Genomic DNA, 16791 nt, shown 5'->3' on the forward strand with positions numbered 1-16791 from the left:
TGTCTCTCTACCTCTCTCTACCTCCATGTGTCTCTCTACCTCTCTCTACCGCCATGTGTCTCTCTACCTCTCTCTACCTCCATGTGTCTCTCTACCTCTCTCTACCTCCCATGTGTCTCTACCTCTCTCTACCGCCATGTGTCTCTCTACCTCTCTCTACCTCCCATGTGTCTCTACCTCTCTCTACCGCCATGTGTCTCTCTACCTCTCTCTACCTCCATGTGTCTCTCTACCTCTCTCTACCTCCATGTGTCTCTCTACCTCTCTCTACCTCCACGTGTCTCTCTACCTCTCTCTACCTCCATGTGTCTCTCTACCTCTCTCTCCCGCCATGTGTCTCTCTACCTCTCTCTACCTCCATGTGTCTCTACCTCTCTCTACCTCCATGTGTCTCTCTACCTCTCTCTACCGCCATGTGTCTCTACCTCTCTCTACCGCCATGTGTCTCTCTCGCTCTGTCTTTCTTTGCTGTGTTGGCTGGCAGAGCGCCCAGAGCCGTAGGGGTGTGTGTGTGTGGCGAGGGGGAAGAGGGGCGTGTGTGTCGGGAGGAGGCGGGGTTAAGGCAGAGAGAGAGTGTAGCTTGTGTAGCAGCTGACTGAAACAGTCATTATATTATGTAAAGGCTGGGGGGGGGGCGGGGTCAGTGACTGACGTGCAGCGCCAGGCTGGCCGCGATTGGCTCGTCACCACCATTGTCGGCAGTGCTCACTCGCTCATTTTCGGCAGAGAGGTTGCAAAGGCTGCTTGTGTTTTCTCTCAGCAAATGGAGGCGATGACTCTCCTACAGCTCCTACAGAGTGCTGCGTCACAAAGTAATGTGAGGGGGGAACGTGGGGAGGCTGAACGCAGCCCTCCTGTGTTCAAGAGCCTGTGGAGATGTGAGGCGGATAACAGAGATGTTGCAGAATGACAGGCTGGAGATGAGGAGAGGAGATGAGATGAGGAGAGGAGAGGAGATGAGGAGAGGAGATGAGGAGATGAGATGGAGCAATAATGAGCTAATAGAGAAGTGATGAAGTGATAACGAGGCCAATTAAAGCTCTCTTTGAATTCCAGTGGAGGACGGCTCTGGATTCAGTGTCATTCACATCCTCCTAGTAGGCACGGGCAGTTTAAATACACGTTTAAATTTAACAGTTACATACAGTTAATGCAAAATAAGAAACCTGAACTATTTTGGTCAGGAGATGATGCTAAGTTGGAATGGCTATTCAGAGATGAAGTCTTCAGTTTGGCCAGGTTTATTGGGAGTGCTTGGAAACTCAGAATGGAGAAGTTGTTCATCTGAATATACAACTCTGTCTTGCCTTGTATAAACAAGACAAGACAGAGTTGTATATTTGAGCTTTTTGTAGCTTGTTTGTTAATTTGTTTGTATTGTTGAACTTGAATGATTTGTGTCTTGTAAGCCCAGACAGGTTGGGCACCATGAATATGGTGCATGACACAGAAATAAAAATGTATCTATCTATCTACAAACACATCATTTAAACACAAGTGGAACCCAAATTAGCAGTTAACTTCGCTTTAGCTATATGCCTGTAAGAATATCTCTTACTATGGTAATAATGACAGAGCAGGGCTCATCTGCTGTGTAGGGGCTGTTCACAGGTCTGTTCACAGGTCTGTTCACAGGTCTGTTCACAGGTCTGTTCACAGGTCTGTTCACAGGTCTGTTCACAGGGCTGTTCACAGGTCTGTTCACAGGTCTGTTCACAGGTCTGTTCACAGGTCTGTTCACAGGGCTGTTCACAGGTCTGTTCACAGGGCTGTTCACAGGTCTGTTCACAGGTCTGTTCACAGGTCTGTTCACAGGTCTGTTCACAGGGCTGTTCACAGGTCTGTTCACAGGTCTGTTCACAGGGCTGTTCACAGGGCTGTTCACAGGTCTGTTCACAGGTCTGTTCACAGGTCTGTTCACAGGTCTGTTCACAGGTCTGTTCACAGGGCTGTTCACAGGTCTGTTCACAGGTCTGTTCACAGGTCTGTTCACAGGTCTGTTCACAGGGCTGTTCACAGGTCTGTTCACAGGTCTGTTCACAGGTCTGTGAACAGACCTGTGAACATATTGTTTCGTCATAAGCAGACATGCATTATTGTTGTTGTTATTGTTATGCAAAAATGTCATTTTTGACTTTATTTGTGAGTAGAACTGAAATGGATTCTTTCATTGAACAACAACAAAACAAGAATGTTGAATCAAATCAATGTCTCACTAAAGCTGTCTGTCTGTCTGTGTTCTCTCTAAAGCTGTCTGTCTGTCTGTGGTCTCTCTAAAGCTGTCTGTCTGTCTGTGGTCTCTCTAAAGCTGTCTGTCTGTCTGTGGTCTCTCTAAGGGTGTATTCACACCTATCTCGTTTGGAGCAGTTGTTCCGAAACGGAGAGCATTTTCCCCCTTGGTGCGGTTCGTTTGGGGGAGTGTGAACACAGCAATCGCACTCGGATGCGGGACAAAACAAGCGGACCGAGATCGCCAAGAAAGGGTGGTCTCGGTCCGCTTCCAAACAAACTCTGGTGCGGTTCGTTTGTGGTGAGAACGTGAGCCGACCTCGATCCGCCACAACTGCAGTAAACGGTGCGCATTTTTTGATAAACCAGCTGCCGTAGTCAGCTGCGCTGTGCGTAATGGCCTGAAGAACGAACATTTTTATCGTTTAAAAACAACATCTTTCAGATCCTGTTTTGGCGACTTGTGACTTGCATCGATAAACTTTGGGGGATTTTTGGATCATCAAATCAGGACTGAGCATGCGCGAGTAACACAGCATGCGTGCGGAGGCGTCTGATTTTGGCAAGCCTTTATAGTTATTACTTCATTTAATGTTGGAATTTTCTAACACTTTTTGAATGGAACTCACTCTTAAATTCTACGCTCAACATCTATGACTTAGACGCATAACCAAGCTGCCTATATCGCCCAAGAACACGGATAATGGAGACCGAGACGCCCAACAAGCCGACAGGTGAACTAATCAACGTTACCTCCGATACCCGTGCAGCCTCTGATGTTGACAAACGGATTATCATTCCCGATAAAAAACGATCAAGACATGGATCTTGGTCAGGCGGCAGTTCACTGGACAGTCCACCTGTTCCAGAGTTAAATCAACAACTGCTGGCTTCCATTAATGCAAGGCTGGAAAAGCTTGATATATTAGATGAGCTGCGGTCAGATGTGCGAGAGTTAAAACGCACATCCGAGTTCATATGCGCCACTCTGGATGAATATAAAAAGAAAACTGATGTAGTGGTGACCACAGTATCCAAGCTTGAAATAACTGTGAAGGAGATGAAAACTGAAAATGGCCAGATGAAAGAAAAAATGTTGGAGCTGACATCTAGGTCCATGAGAGAGAATTTGATCTTCTCTGGGATCGCCGAAACTCCAGGTGAAGACGCGGAGGCAAAGCTGAGACAGTTCTTCATCAAGGAGCTACAGATCGATGCTGAAATTGTGGAGAAGATCCAGTTTGACCGGGTTCACAGAATCCAACGCACCCGTGAAAGTCAAGGAAATCCCCGTTTGCTGGTGGCGAAGTTTGAGCGCTTTAAGGATAAAGCCCTCATTAAAAGTTTCACCAGACGCCTGGCGGGTAAACCGTTTGGTGTGAACGATCAGTTTCCACCAGAAATTGTGGCGAGAAGGAGAAAGCTGATCCCAAAACTGAAAGAGCATCGCGGAAAAAAAGACGCGGTAAGACTTGTTGTAGACAAACTGTATGTAAACGGCACAATGTTCAAGGACAAGGAAATCACGCCATGGCTGTTTGAATCCAACTAGATCACCATAGACTGTAATAAATCAACAGACATTAATGGGCGTTTGATTGTTTAATCATTATTATTACTATTTTTGCCTAATTGAGAGTGACGCCCTCTGACTGAGTCTATGATGACGTGCGGCTGGAATAGGGGAGAGTGGAGCATGTGGTTCCTCTCTCAGCTCCTGATGACGTCAAGTATCCTTGAGCGCCCCACAGATAAAGTAGTGCCATTAGCCTACATCACACAAGTGAGTGTGGGAACTGTTGTTTTGATCACGCTCGCCTTATTGGGCCATACTGTTCAGATAAACCAATGTCAATACTGATAACACTTCGATTCTATATCAGCTTCATATTGTTATTTACGTATAGGTTAAATTATGAACAGTGGGTCCATGAGTAACAGCGGGGGCACTTCCCCCACCATTCCTTCCCTTAAAATTCCAAGACTTTATTTTGGCCTATAAGCCTACAAATTTGAATAGATTTTTGTTTTTCCTTTTTTCTCATGTTTTCCCCACGGAAATTCATATAGGCTACTCTGTTTGGTTTATATTTTTATTTCCTTTTTCCTATTCTATTGTAGGGAGGAGAGGGGAGGGGGGACTAAGAGAGAAATGGAAATAAAATAAAATAAATAAAAAGGGGGGGGGGAAAGGGCCATAATGGCTTGGTGTCTTAGTGTATAGTTCTAAGTGTTATGGTTAAGATCTTTATAGGCATTGGAAAAAAAATGTCTTTGCTTGCCATAGTATTATTTGAATATTCATATTGACATAGCCTACCATCGCCTCCTCATGCTTTTTGCACTTATGTGGTTTCCCTCGGTTAACCACCGGGGCATTATTTTTTATTTTTGTTTTGTGTGTTCATTTTGGTTTATGGATATGCGTACGTTTATGTGTCACTGTTTAATTTTATGTTGTGAATTTGATTCATTTTTTGTTAATCTCAAGGTTTGGCTAAATTCAAGTGTTCCCTCATGTCTACCAAATAATGCAAGACTTTTTCTTTTCTCTTATGCATTCTATAATCAAATAAATCTTTAATTTATCATATGGATAGCAATCATTTGGTTATCGGTAGTTATAATTGTAATGGGTTAGTTAATAAAATGAAAAGAAATGAGGTTTTCAAATGGCTTAAAGATAAGAATACATTTAATATTATATGTTTACAAGAAACTCACTCCATGCCAAATGATGAATCCAAATGGATGAGAGAGTGGGGAGGACATATCATATTTAGTCATGGTTCTAGCAATAAAAGAGGGGTTTCAATTCTCATTGAAAGAAATACTGAATATCTAATTCATACAACCTTAGCAGATTCAGATGGGAGATGGATTATTGTTGATCTCACAATCAAATCCTTACGCTTATGTTTGGTTAATTTGTATGCACCAAATACGGATGATGCAATATTTTTTGAAGGTATTCAGGATATTGTTCAGAACTTAAAGGGTTGTGGGGCTCATATTATTTTCACAGGAGATTTCAACACAGTGTTGGATTCCAAGTCAGATAGGACTGGTGGTTACTCAGTTAATTATCATCCACAGGCTCTAAAAGCAATTCAAACTCTTATGTCATCACTTGATTTAATTGATATTTGGCGTCTTAGAAATCCAAAAAAAATTAGATATACATGGCGTAGAAACAAACAGGCCAGTCGGATTGACTATTTTCTGATATCTTTTTCATTATGCCCCAAGATATTCATGACTGACATAACTGAACATATGCGCTCAGACCATTCACTTATAACTCTTCATGTGACGATTGAAGACCTTGTCAGAGGCCCCGGCTTCTGGAAGTTTAATCAATCCTTACTAGAGGATAACTTGTTCATTGAAAAAACAAAAACATTTATTTCTGAGTTTTTCAGGCACAATATTGGTAGTGCCAACCCTCATATTGTATGGGATTCTTTTAAGTGTTCTCTTCGAGGACACTCCATAAAATACTCTTCTTGGAAACATAAACTGAATATATTATATGAAAAGAAATTACTACAAGAAATAAATAGTTTAAATGAAAAAATTGATAATGATAGTCAAGCCCCTTCAGATCTCTACGAGAGTTTAGATAACAAACAGAAAGAGTTAGAGACTTTATCATAAAAAAGCTAGTTTCATTATAAATAATTCTAGAGCTACATGGATGGAGAAGGGTGAGAGGTGTACAGGTTATTTTCTAAAACTCATGCAAAGAAATCAAACAAGAAAGAATGTGACTAGATTGGTGACTGAGAGTGGTTCTGTGCTATCATCTTCAGCGGAAATCTTGGAAGAGCAAAAATCTTTTTTTCAGAAGATTTATAATTTAGAGGAAGAGAGCTCCCCCACACCAGACCTATACAAATCTTTTCTCCCCGCCTCCTATCACAAAAAATTATCAGAAGGACAGAAACAAGCCTGTGAAGGTATGATTTCTGAGGCAGAGCTTTATCAAGCAATTAATTCCTTCAAAACAGGAAAATCACCAGGGCTAGATGGGATTCCGATTGAATTCTACAAGACTTTTTTTGATTACATAAAATATCCCATTCTAGCATGTTTCAATTATTCAATTGAGATGGGTAGAGTGTCTGGAACTCAACAGGAGGGTTTGATCTCTCTTCTTTTAAAACAAGGGGCAAATGGTCAATATAAGGATCCAATTAACTTAAAAAATTGGAGACCTTTAACATTATTGTGTTGTGATAATAGAATACTATCTAAATGTATTGCTTCTAGAATTAAAAAAGTACTTAATGATATTGTTGATAAGGACCAAAACGGATTTATTGAGGGTAGATTTATTGGAGACAGTATAAGACATCTTTTAGAAATTATTGAATTGTATGAGAGAGACAAAAAACCTGGTTTAATCTTTGTGGCTGATTTTGAAAAGGCTTTTGACACTGTGAAATGGGAGTACATTTATAAATGCTTAGAATTTTTTAATTTTGGTCATTCTTTGATAAGTTGGGTTAAAGTGTTATACAAAAATCCATTAAGTAAAATTATAAACAATGGGTATTTATCACAAAGTTTCTCACTATTCAGAGGAGTTAGACAGGGCTGTCCTTTAGCCCCATATTTATTTTTGTTGGTGATAGAAACATTAGCGATAAAAATCAGAAATAACATGAATATTAAAGGTTTAGACACTCTTGGATTAGAATCAAAGATTTCGCTTTATGCAGATGATTAAATTTTCTTTTTGTCACCCAAAGAAAATTATTTGAATGCCCTTCTTAAAGATTTGGATTGTTTTGCAGCTGTCTCCGGGCTTAAGCCAAACTATGAAAAATGTATTATTTTGCGATTAGGTTCTCTACATGATTCCACCTTCAAACTTCCATGCAATTCAACACTTACATGGTCAGATGGACCAGTAGATGTACTTGGAATTCATATTCCAAAACGGGTGGATGAACTTGTAAAAATAAATTTTGAACGTAAGCTTCAAAAAATTGAGAAGATCTTAAGTCCATGGAAAGCCACTTCTTTATCTTTATTCGGCAAAGTCACACTTGTTAATTCATTATGTACCTCCCAATTTACTTATTTGTTAATGTCTCTTTCATCGCCTGATGAGGCATTCTATAAAAGTTATGATCATATGGTCTTTCATTTCATATGGAATAACAAGCCAGAAAAGATTAAGCGGAAATATTTGTATAATGGTTTGGACGAAGGTGGTGTCAAGTTAATTAATCTTAGGGCACTAAACCTATCTTTAAAAGCATCATGGATGCAAAAAATGTACTGCAATCCCAATTGGAGCTCTTCACAATTTATTTGCAATATCCATCCAATTTTTAAGTATCAACTTTTTCCTTTTGTTCAAACCTCAAAAACCCATTTTCAATGTATACAAAAGATCACCAATTTATCACCCTTTTTTAAAGACATGGTACAGGCATGGTTACACTTCCAGTATTTTCCACCAGATTCTGTTGATGCCATTTTGCAACAAATTATATGGTTTAATTCTAATATCTTAAGTGATAGATTACCCATTTTTTGGGAACAATTTGTTCAAAAGGGCATCATCTTTATAAATGATATAATTGATGTGAACGGTAATGTTTATTCCTACAAGTTATTTTGTGAAAAATTTGGTCATTTTTGTTCAGAATTTAGATATTTTCAGTTAGTAGCTGCCATGCCTTCGGCCTGGAAGAAAAAGGTGAAGGGTGCTGGTAAAAAACTTCTTGTGTGTAAGCCTTCAATGAAGAACTGTCTTTGGCTGAAAAGACAAAAGATAAATGCTTATATGTATAATTTTTTTTTGAGTGCATATGATTTGAATGCAAAGCCAGAAATATTTCAATTGTATTGGGAGGGGATTTTTGATATTCCGTTGCCATGGAGACAGGTGTATAAGTTAATTTATGACTCTATTATAGACACAAAGTCACAGTATTTTCAATTAAAAATTCTATACAAAATACTGCCAACAAGAAAAATGCTTTTTATTTGGGGTTTGGAAAATGATCAAAATTGTCGCTTTTGTAATTCTGAAATTGAAGATATTTTGCATTTATTTTGGTTCTGTCCTCATGTGGTGACCTTTTGGTTGGAAATTAAGAGATGGCTAGTATCCCATTTACTTTTGTTGGCTATGTGCCCTCAAACAATTATACTTGGTGATTTAAGGAGTGGAGCTCCAGTTATTTTAAATACTGTTATATTATTGGGTAAGAGATTTATTTTTGAACTGAAGGGAAAAGAACAACTAGCAGTCCCTCGTTTTCTTTCTTTTCTTAAGCATTATTTTATGTTAGAAGGCATTATTGCAAATAGACAGGGAACAACGAAAGATTATGATGATAAATGGAACAGATTAAAGCCAACCTTAGCAGAATGATAATGATGATTAACACTTTTTGTTTCGTTTAATGTTTTGTTTTATGTATGTATGTATTTGTATTATCTTGTTTGTCCTGTAATTTGTTTTTTGTTTTTTAATTGCTCAATTGCTCAATCATGTGCTTATTGTATGTTGGCGGTGCGGGACGTGGTAGTGGATTGTGATGTATTGTTTGTTTTTATTGTAATAATAATAAAAAAAAAAAAAAAAAAATCAGCAGTTTGAACTCAATCAACTTACCTCGGACCATGGGAAGCAACGTTAATGTGTTGAATCTCTAAGGATTTTGCCTGTAAATTGTGTGCGCGCCCTCTCTCTCCCTCTCTCTCGCTCTCTCTGGTCTCCATTCAATAAATGAAAACAAATCGTGGTAATCAGAGCCAGCCTTCTTTGTGATAAGATTGTCTGGTTCAATCAGACAATCAGACTGATTGCATGTCTTCCTCGAAATGTCCGTTATTATTAAATTATTTATTAATATTTTATTCCTGACAGGACAGGTGTTCATATAGCCTATGTCTCGGCTAATCCTCATCTCCGTGATAGTAGCCTAATAGCAGAATTTGCGAGGGTCTTTGATCTTCTATCTCCAAATTCCCAATAGCCTAAATAGGCTAAATAAATACATAGGCTTACATAGCCTACATAGCATACATTAATAAATAAATAAAGAACTTTCTCCCTCTCTCTCCCGATCCCTCCCTCTTTCTTTCTTTCTTTCTTTCTCTCTCTCTCTCTCTCTCTCTCTCCTCGCACGGCGGACGCCCGACATAGCCTAAAATGTAGGTCTAACAAAACGCATTTTTATAATCATATAGGAAAATCTCTGGGAATTATTTTGTCCATCCCGAGAGGCTATTAGCCTATCAGCGTGTCTGCTGGCCAATCCAGGAAGTTTGACAATACTATTTGGTAGAGATGCTGCGATCCGATCATGTGATCGGATATCGGCGCGATATCAGCCAAAAAACATGGATCGGATCGGATCGGATTCCAGCGAAAATGACCGCTCCAAGGCTCCGATATAAGCACTCCATTCCATGACTCCGCTCCAGGATTTCTATCCAGCATGCAGCAGCAGCAGCAGCAGCAGCACAGAGGCCGCGTTGAGCCTAGGATGGCCAGGGCCAAAACGTCAGACACACCCGTCCTTAACCTATGTGCGATTCGAAATCACGCGTCCGCACCAGTTTGACAGTTTTAAATTATAACAAAACAACCACTATTGCAATTTGCAATACATGTCCCGCAAGGTTTCTGAGATTAGGGGAAAGTCTGAGCTGGCGTTACGCTAAACCAAACGTGGGGATGAGGCAGCGGATTTGTTTTGGCGTTAACGTTAGCTGTTGTGATGATGGCTAACGTTAGCTAGCTGGTTAGGCTATCTAGTTGCAGGGCAGCGCTCCACAAGCTTGTTGTGACCAAAACCCCCGCATTTAAAGCATTTCATACTCCCAGAGCTGGCGTAAACCATAGAGAACCTCATGCATTAGCCTACTCAAAATGAAACGTCCAGGGTTTGTGTCTCCAAAATCAACTAACGCTAAACGTTACATGCAAGCTAACGTAGCTAGCTGCGGAGCACTCATGATCTATAAGGAAAACGAATGCGCATAGCCTACATAATTGTCAACATCACATACATGTATTTTCTTTAATCTAGACTACAGGCATCATTTTTCAGTCAAAAGTGAAACGACACAGATATGATGGCGTATAGTGAGGCTTTCCATGCCTCACTATAGAACTGGCCCCATGCAAAATTCCGTTGCCGTCATGCCAATAAGAGTCTAAATGTAATTTTTTATGTTTTATCTGCAGACTAAGCAGCTAGGCTTTCGGTTCTATAAAAGCCATTATTTTTTGTATTGACTATTGAGTGATACACTTTACTAAAAAAAATCACAATCACAATAGTGATGTCAGATTTGCTTAGGTCAGAGCTGTGGAATATTAAATCATCCATCTCGCCCAGCCCTAATTTGATTGTTATGTTTTAGTTTTACATCAAATGAATTAGATGTACTAAATCGTTTACATACTATATTACCAAAGCACACACATACATACCTAACCCTAAAAATGTTTGTTGCCTGCTAGCTATCAGACAGCATAGAGAGACTTAAATATGTGCTGTATCGGTATCGGATCGAAATCGGTATCGAATCGGGTATCGAAATTTGATCGGAATCGGATCGGTTTTGAGCTAAAATATCGAAATCGGATCGGAATTGAAAAATCTCGATCGCAGCATCTCTACTATTTGGACCGTTTCATTTGTGGCTGTGTGAACACAAACGAACCAAGGCACAAATGCAACAATTGTATCAATTAAGTACCTGAATCGGAAACAAAGCAAACGACCTACAGGTGTGAATACACCCTCTCTAAAGCTGTCTGTCTGTCTGTGGTCTCTCTAAAGCTGTCTGTCTGTCTGTGGTCTCTCTAAAGCTGTCTGTCTGTCTGTGGTCTCTCTAAAGCTGTCTGTCTGTCTGTGGTCTCTTCCAGGATGGAGCGGATGTCAGAGGAGGCTCTGAGGCTGAACTTGCTGAAGCGAGGCCTGGAGTCTGGAGACGAGAGAGAGGAGGCCCTGGCCAAGAGGCTGAAGATGGAGGGCCATGAGGCCATGGAGAGGCTGAAGATGCTGGCCCTGCTGAAGAGGAAGGACCTGGCTGAGCTGGCTGCCATGGAGGCAGGGGGGTGCGAGGGCAAGAGCTCCCTGCACCACCACAGCCTAATGGGGGCCGCCGCCGCTTACGACGACAAGCTCAACGGGAGCCTGAGGCTGGCCGGCCACGGCGGCCATGTTGGACCCAGCAAGAACGGGAAGGAAAACATGATGGACGAGCCAGTGGATATGAGCGCTGGGAGAAGATGGTGAGAATTAGATAGTTTAAAGTGAGGTTTCAGTTTTGTTCTCTTGGGTGACACCTATGGCGATGAGTGGTAATTGCAGGTGAGATCCAAAACAGTGTTGCATTATGTGACATTAGTCAGTTTGTTCGGCCATAGTAACCACTCGTAATGCTAGAGAGACCGGGAAGAAGTAGCTTGTTATCCTACTTCACACAAGAGGTGTGGAACCTACAGTAACCTACAGAGTGAGTCTATTGTGTTAGCTCCGCCCACCCTGTGAACCTACAGTAACCTACAGAGTGAGTCTATTGGGTTAGCTCCGCCCACCCTGTGAACCTAAAGTAACCTACAGAGTGAGTCTATTGTGTTAGCTCCGCCCACCCTGTGAACCTACAGTAACCTACAGTACAGAGTGAGTCTATTGTGTTAGCTCCGCCCACCCTATGAACCTACAGTAACCTACAGAGTGAGTCTATTGTGTTAGCTCCGCCCACCCTGTGAACCTACAGTAACCTACAGAGTGAGTCTATTGTGTTAGCTCCGCCCACCCTGTGAACCTACAGTAACCTACAGAGTGAGTCTGTTGTGTTAGCTCCGCCCACCCTGTGAACCTACAGTAACCTGCAGAGGGAGTCTATTGTGTTAGCTCCGCCCACCCTGTGAACCTACAGTAACCTACAGAGTGAGTCTATTGTGTTAGCTCCGCCCACCCTGTGAACCTACAGTAACCTGCAGAGGGAGTCTATTGTGTTAGCTCCGCCCACCCTGTGAACCTACAGTAACCTGCAGAGTGAGTCTATTGTGTTAGCTCCACCCACCCTGTGAACCTACAGTAACCTACAGAGTGAGTCTATTGTGTTAGCTCCGCCCACCCTGTGAACCTACAGTAACCTGTGTGTTGGAGATGACAGGATGGTTTTGTGTTGGAGATGACAGGAGGGTTTTGTGTTGGAGATGACAGGATGGTTTTGTGTTGGAGATGACAGGGTGGTTTTGTGTTGGAGATGACAGGAGGGTTTTGTGTTGGAGATGACAGGATGGTTTTGTGTTGGAGATGACAGGGTGGTTTTGTGTGGGAGATGACAGGGTGGTTTTGTGTGGGAGATGACAGGGTGGTTTTGTGTTGGAGATGACAGGATGGTTTTGTGTTGGAGATGACAGGAGGGTTTTGTGTTGGAGATGACAGGAGGGTTTTGTGTTGGAGATGACAGGGTGGTTTTGTGTTGGAGATGACAGGGTGGTTTTGTGTTGGAGATGACAGGAGGGTTTTGTGTTGGAGATGACAGGAGGGTTTTGTGTTGGAGATGACAGGAGGGTTTTGTGTTGGAGATGACAGGATGGTTTTGTGTTGGAGATGACAGGGTGGTTTTGTGTTGGAGATGACAGGGTGGTTTTGTGTTGGAGATGACAGGATGGTTTTGTGTTGGAGATGACAGGAGGGTTTTGTGTTGGAGATGACAGGAGGGTTTTGTGTTGGAGATGACAGGAGGGTTTTGTGTTGGAGATGACAGGAGGGTTTTGTGTTTGCCCCCTCAGTGAGGTGGACCGTGACAGACGAACCCCGTCTCCAGATGTTATCATCCTGTCAGACAACGAGGCCTCCAGTCCCCGGACGCCACCTCGCCCTGACGAACGCCTGCATCATGCCAACCTGGATATGTTCAAGGTAATTTAAACCACAAGCTTTGAAAATGTCAGCTTATCCAGAGTTTAGCCTCTGGTGCTGTGCTGGTGTCAACTCTCACAAACCCTGTATTGTTATGCAACTCAAGGTGCGTAGCCCTAACCCTACCCATACAACCAATTCTCATTCAGATATATTGAGGTCAGGGACAATTCTTCCTCCTTGCCAAAGTCATTGCTAGCAGCAAATAAATATGATTTAATCTGGAAAGCAGTTTCTCTGGACCTCACTCATTTCATTCTTCTGCCAACTTGAAAAGATGCCCATGGTGACAGTCAGCTTAAAACCTTCAACCTTAGCCCTCCATTACACTCACCCCTCTCTCCCTCTCCCTTAGTCTCTCTCCCTCTCCCCAGTCTCCCCCTCTCTCCCTCTCCCTCAGTCTCTCTCCCTCTCCCCAGTCTCTCCCTCTCCCCCCCTCTCTCCCTCTCCCTCAGTCTCTCTCCCTCTCCCCCTCTCTTTCCTCTCTCCCTCTCCCTCGGGCTCTCTTGTGAGCCTCAGACTGACAATGTATATATATTACCAAATGTATATATAGACTAAACATCTTGAAACAGACAGAGTCCACATTACCAAATGTATATATAGACTAAACATCTTGAAACAGACAGAGTCCACATTGCCAAATGTATATATAGACTAAACATCTTGAAACAGAGTCCACATTACCAAATGTATATATAGACTAAACATCTTGAAACAGACAGAGTCCACATTGCCAAATGTATATATAGACTAAACATCTTGAAACAGACAGAGTCCACATTACCAAATGTATATATAGACTAAACATCTTGAAACAGACAGAGTCCACATTACCAAATGTATATATAGACTAAACATCTTGAAACAGACAGAGTCCACATTGCCAAATGTGTATATAGACTAAACATCTTGAAACAGACAGAGTCCACATTACCAAATGTATATATAGACTAAACATCTTGAAACAGACAGAGTCCACATTACCAAATGTATATATAGACTAAACATCTTGAAACAGACAGAGTCCACATTACCAAATGTATATATAGACTAAACATCTTGAAACATACAGAGTCCACATTGCCAAATGTATATATAGACTAAACATCTTGAAACAGACAGAGTCCACATTACCAAATGTATATATAGACTAAACATCTTGAAACAGACAGAGTCCACATTGCCAAATGTATATATAGACTAAACATCTTGAAACAGACAGAGTCCACATTGCCAAATGTATATATAGACTAAACATCTTGAAACAGACAGAGTCCACATTACCAAATGTATATATAGACTAAACATCTTGAAACAGACAGAGTCCACATTACCAAATGTATATATAGACTAAACATCTTGAAACAGACAGAGTCCACATTGCCAAATGTATATATAGACTAAACATCTTGAAACAGACAGAGTCCACATTACCAAATGTATATATAGACTAAACATCTTGAAACAGACAGAGTCCACATTACCAAATGTATATATAGACTAAACATCTTGAAACAGACAGAGTCCACATTACCAAATGTATATATAGACTAATAAAGAAAGAAAAACATCGCATGGATGCATAACTGGGACGTATCCTCAGTGATGTACCCTGGGGTCATAGGATGTTTCGGGTCTCGCAACATCATACACCCTCGCCCAGGTGACCCAGCCGGGGCTGGCCAAGCCCCAACTTACGTCCCAGTAGCTACCCACGGTCAGCCCTATAGGGAGGGTCGAAGGTGGTCATGCGGTCAGGGCCACTCAATACGCTGCTCCGGAACTACTCTGCCGGGACCGGGGGAGGGAGAGGGCTCTGGTACGTAGAGGGACCGGGCTCTGTGGGTTGCCACCCGGCCGGGTTCCTCCCTCGTCTCACCAGGTCTACGACCTGTGCGCTGCACCAGAGTCCCCCGCTCCAAACATCTCATTCCGAGGTGATGGTATCTTAGTGGACACCATGCAGTACCAGTACTTGGTGGCACTGCAGTCTCCACTTGCGGCTTGAATGGCCCTCCTAAAAGGCCTTTTGTGGGTTTTTGGGCTTCTTCCTCACGGAAGACGCAGGCTGGGGAGCTAACCCATACTGCTACCCGGGTGCCGTCCCTGTTCCGGCTGTCAACTGACTCTCCAGTAGTCACTAGGGCTGTCAATCTCCCTCTATAATCAAATTCGAATTTCAGTGCTTTATACATTTTAATATTCGAATTATATTCGAATATTTTAATTAATTTTTAATTGAATTAAAAAGATTTTTTTTTTTTTTTTTTTTTTTGGTCTGAGTGAATTGTTGTCTTCTCTTATGTTATGTTCTGATTCTAAATATAGCTGAATATTTGGGTTTGACCAAGTAAAACTTTTTCTAAGCATTTTACCAAATGTAGATGGAAAAGTGAATGGTGGATGAATATTCAAAATAATATTAGGCTTATCACAAATAGTCCAGCAATGATGTTTATTTAAGAAAACATGTTCCTTGTACAATGTACATACATTCATTGCATTATAAAATAGTTTAGATAACCAGAGCTTAGTTAATATTCATCAGTGATGTATTGGTGCTGTCTGAAATGCTAAAATAAAATAATTGATAATAAAAAAAGACACAGCCTTTGTTTGAGCTCCTTATCAATAAACAAATAAGTAAACTTTGCCAAAACAACAATGAGCCATGAACAAAAAAAAATCAGTCACGTATTGCACTTAAGAGCTACATGTTTACATTCAGTATAGCAGCTTCAACAGTCAACTTCAGTTAACAATGAATGAACATACATTTTAAGAGCTACAGGTAGGTTTACATCAGTATAGCAGCTTCAACAGTCAACTTCAGTTAACACTCTTTTCTTCAAGTATGTTGTCAGAACTTGTCACTGTTCTAGTGTTCTAAAAAAAAATAAAAAAAAATAAAAAAAATATAAATAAAAAAATTAAATATTCGTTTAAAAAAAAATTAATAATCGAATTTCGTTCATAATTATTAAATTCGAATAATATTCGAATATCAAAATTCGTTTCAACAGCCCTAGTAGTCACCAGTCTTTCCTGGTTGTCACGTAGTCTATTCCTATGAGTCACTGGCTAGGCCAGGCTAACTAATAAAGAAAGAAAAACATCGCATGGATGCATAACTGGGACGTATCCTCAGTGATGTACCCTGGGGTCATAGGATGTTTCGGGTCTCGCAACATCATACACCCTCGCCCAGGTGACCCAGCCGGGGCTGGCCAAGCCCCAACTTACGTCCCAGTAGCTACCCACGGTCAGCCCTATAGGGAGGGTCGAAGGTGGTCATGCGGTCAGGGCCACTCAATACGCTGCTCCGGAACTACTCTGCCGGGACCGGGGGAGGGAGAGGGCTCTGGTACGTAGAGGGACCGGGCTCTGTGGGTTGCCACCCAGCCGGGTTCCTCCCTCGTCTCACCAGGTCTACGACCTGTGCGCTGCACCAGAGTCCCCCGCTCCAAACATCTCATTCCGAGGTGATGGTATCTTAGTGGACACCATGCAGTACCAGTACTTGGTGGCACTGCAGTCTCCACTTGCGGCTTGAATGGCCCTCCTAAAAGGCCTTTTGTGGGTTTTTGGGCTTCTTCCTCACGGAAGACGCAGGCTGGGGAGCTAACCCATACTGCTACCC

At 41.7% G+C, this 16791-nt stretch overlaps 1 protein-coding gene across 1 annotated transcript in view; it reads left to right on the forward strand.

The window, feature by feature from the left end:
• The window catches only part of gatad2b (GATA zinc finger domain containing 2B), a 99581-nt gene that overhangs the window by 41325 nt on the left and 41465 nt on the right, over positions 1 to 16791 (forward strand). Inside the window, exons 2-3 of the mRNA XM_083646166.1 lie at positions 11135 to 11503; positions 13019 to 13148. Of these exons, the coding sequence (XP_083502292.1) occupies positions 11136 to 11503; positions 13019 to 13148 (498 nt within the window). The 5' untranslated portion in view covers position 11135. The remainder of the gene's footprint in view (positions 1 to 11134; positions 11504 to 13018; positions 13149 to 16791) is intronic.

Source organism: Poromitra crassiceps (assembly GCF_964638095.1).
Source record: "Poromitra crassiceps genome assembly, chromosome: 11".
Taxonomy (NCBI): domain Eukaryota; kingdom Metazoa; phylum Chordata; class Actinopteri; order Beryciformes; family Melamphaidae; genus Poromitra; species Poromitra crassiceps.